This window comes from Nyctereutes procyonoides, unplaced genomic scaffold, assembly GCF_905146905.1.
Source record: "Nyctereutes procyonoides isolate TBG_1078 unplaced genomic scaffold, NYPRO_anot_genome, whole genome shotgun sequence".
Classification (NCBI taxonomy): domain Eukaryota; kingdom Metazoa; phylum Chordata; class Mammalia; order Carnivora; family Canidae; genus Nyctereutes; species Nyctereutes procyonoides.
This window is the reverse complement of record NW_026575043.1, coordinates 2019326-2021072: the sequence shown is the minus strand read 5'-3', so window position 1 is coordinate 2021072 and position 1747 is coordinate 2019326. Positions and strand designations below refer to the sequence as shown.

Sequence of the window (1747 nt, the reverse complement as noted above, 5' to 3'; positions counted from 1 at the left end):
CTCTAAGACTCTCCACAAAACCAAACACACTGGGATCACACCAAGGATACAGGGGTAAGGTGGCAGTCTGTGGCATGCTTAAAGAACCTAAGAACAAGAAAGCAAGCGGGAACTCACTAGAAAACCAACGCAATTTTTCCCTAGTCTGCTGATACTACTAGGCAAGGTGGGATTTAAACCCTAAAAACCTGGGCTCGCACAGTCAGGACAGGTTGCATGCAGACCATAGAACCATCACCTGTTAACTGAAGGGACCTCGGAAGTCTAAGATTATGTCCTATAATAAACTAAGGCACTTGATTAAAGCACCTTTTAAGTGGACCTATAGCACGTGTACATTAGGTGGTCTTGGAGGAAGATCAGAACCTCTGGATGGAATTCAGTGGAAGCGAGGCGGACAGGTCCTTCCCCCTCGCCCCCGCCCCCCCAGGATGCCTCACGACTGACAGGCATTAAGGGGTCAAATTTAGAACGGGAGCAGTAGCCTGGGCACATGGAGAGACCCAACTAGGTGTAATCTGCCGAAGTAAGAAATTCACAGCGACAGTACAAAGTGAGCACCTCTTTCTGTAGACTAGATAGGTGGCCCTGAAAAGGGCCTTTGGTTGCAAACTGGGATTTCCTGGTGTTGAGGTCAGAACTCAGCCGCCGAAGCCGTAGAGGGTGCGGCCCTGGCGCTTGAGCGCGTAGACCACGTCCATGGCCGTGACCGTCTTGCGCTTGGCGTGCTCCGTGTAGGTGACGGCGTCCCGGATCACGTTCTCCAGGAACACCTTGAGCACCCCGCGGGTCTCCTCGTAGATGAGGCCCGAGATGCGCTTGACGCCGCCGCGCCGGGCCAGCCGCCGGATGGCGGGTTTGGTGATGCCCTGGATGTTGTCGCGCAGCACCTTGCGGTGGCGCTTGGCGCCGCCCTTGCCCAGCCCCTTCCCGCCCTTGCCGCGACCAGACATGACGAGACCAGAACCTCTGGAGCCTGCACGACACTACCAGCGCCCGCCACGCCGCATTTTTATAACAATGTGACGGACCTGTTTGAAAACCGCAAGCGCAGGGGCGGATCCACACTCCGTTCCCGCCCATCGCCCTTCTAGCCTTTGCTCAGACTGTGCAGACCCGGAAGGCCGGGCGCCCCAAGCAGGAGTCTGTGCCGGGGGAAGGGGATTCCGTAAATCCTCTCGAGTTTCTGATCCGTGCAATGGCCTTGCAGCACTTGCAGCCGCTATGCGGGCACCCGCTATGCCGGGCACCAATGCATACGCTTTCCACAAAGACCTCGTCCTTCACATTTCCCAATCAAGGGCAAAATATGTAGATCCTCCTCGCTGTCGTCCCTCGGAGAGGTTTTCAATAAAATTTGAAGCTAATCCTATCTGTATTGCTAAGATTCTGTTCGTGTTATCGATCGATGGGTGTCCGGTCCCTACGGAGGGCTGGCTGGCTGGCATGCAGGCTGTCCGCTCCCTGCGGAGGGAACAGACAGAGTCGCCTTAAACATTTCAAAGTCAAGTCAGGTTCCACACTGAAGCCTGCGCTGACCATTTGTAAACGCGTGTATGCCAAAGTGAGGAGAGCCTGGTTCTGCTGTGAGTCTCCGCTCTGCGACTTCAGTGTATACTTAGTTACGCACAGCTTAGAGGTAGCGCGGTGTCCGCCTCCACGTTCTGGTGCTCCGGCCTTTGGCATAACCTAGAACGCGGCTCTGGACACAGCCTGCCGCCGTGCTACCTACAGGACCTCGGGCGGG

At 55.9% G+C, this 1747-nt stretch overlaps 1 protein-coding gene across 1 annotated transcript; it reads right to left on the bottom strand.

The window, feature by feature from the left end:
* Nucleotides 1-966, bottom strand: LOC129507618 (histone H4). Its single transcript, XM_055322138.1, has one exon. It carries the CDS (start codon nt 951-953, stop codon nt 642-644), a length of 312 nt encoding a protein of 103 aa, XP_055178113.1. The 5' UTR covers nt 954-966; the 3' UTR covers nt 1-641.
* Between the last annotated feature and the right edge of the window lie 781 nt (nt 967-1747).

Excerpts from the sequence above, each read along its gene's own strand:
- LOC129507618 (XM_055322138.1), bottom strand. The coding sequence starts at position 953 with ATGTCTGGTCGCGGCAAGGGCGGGAAGGGGCTGGGCAAGGGCGGCGCC.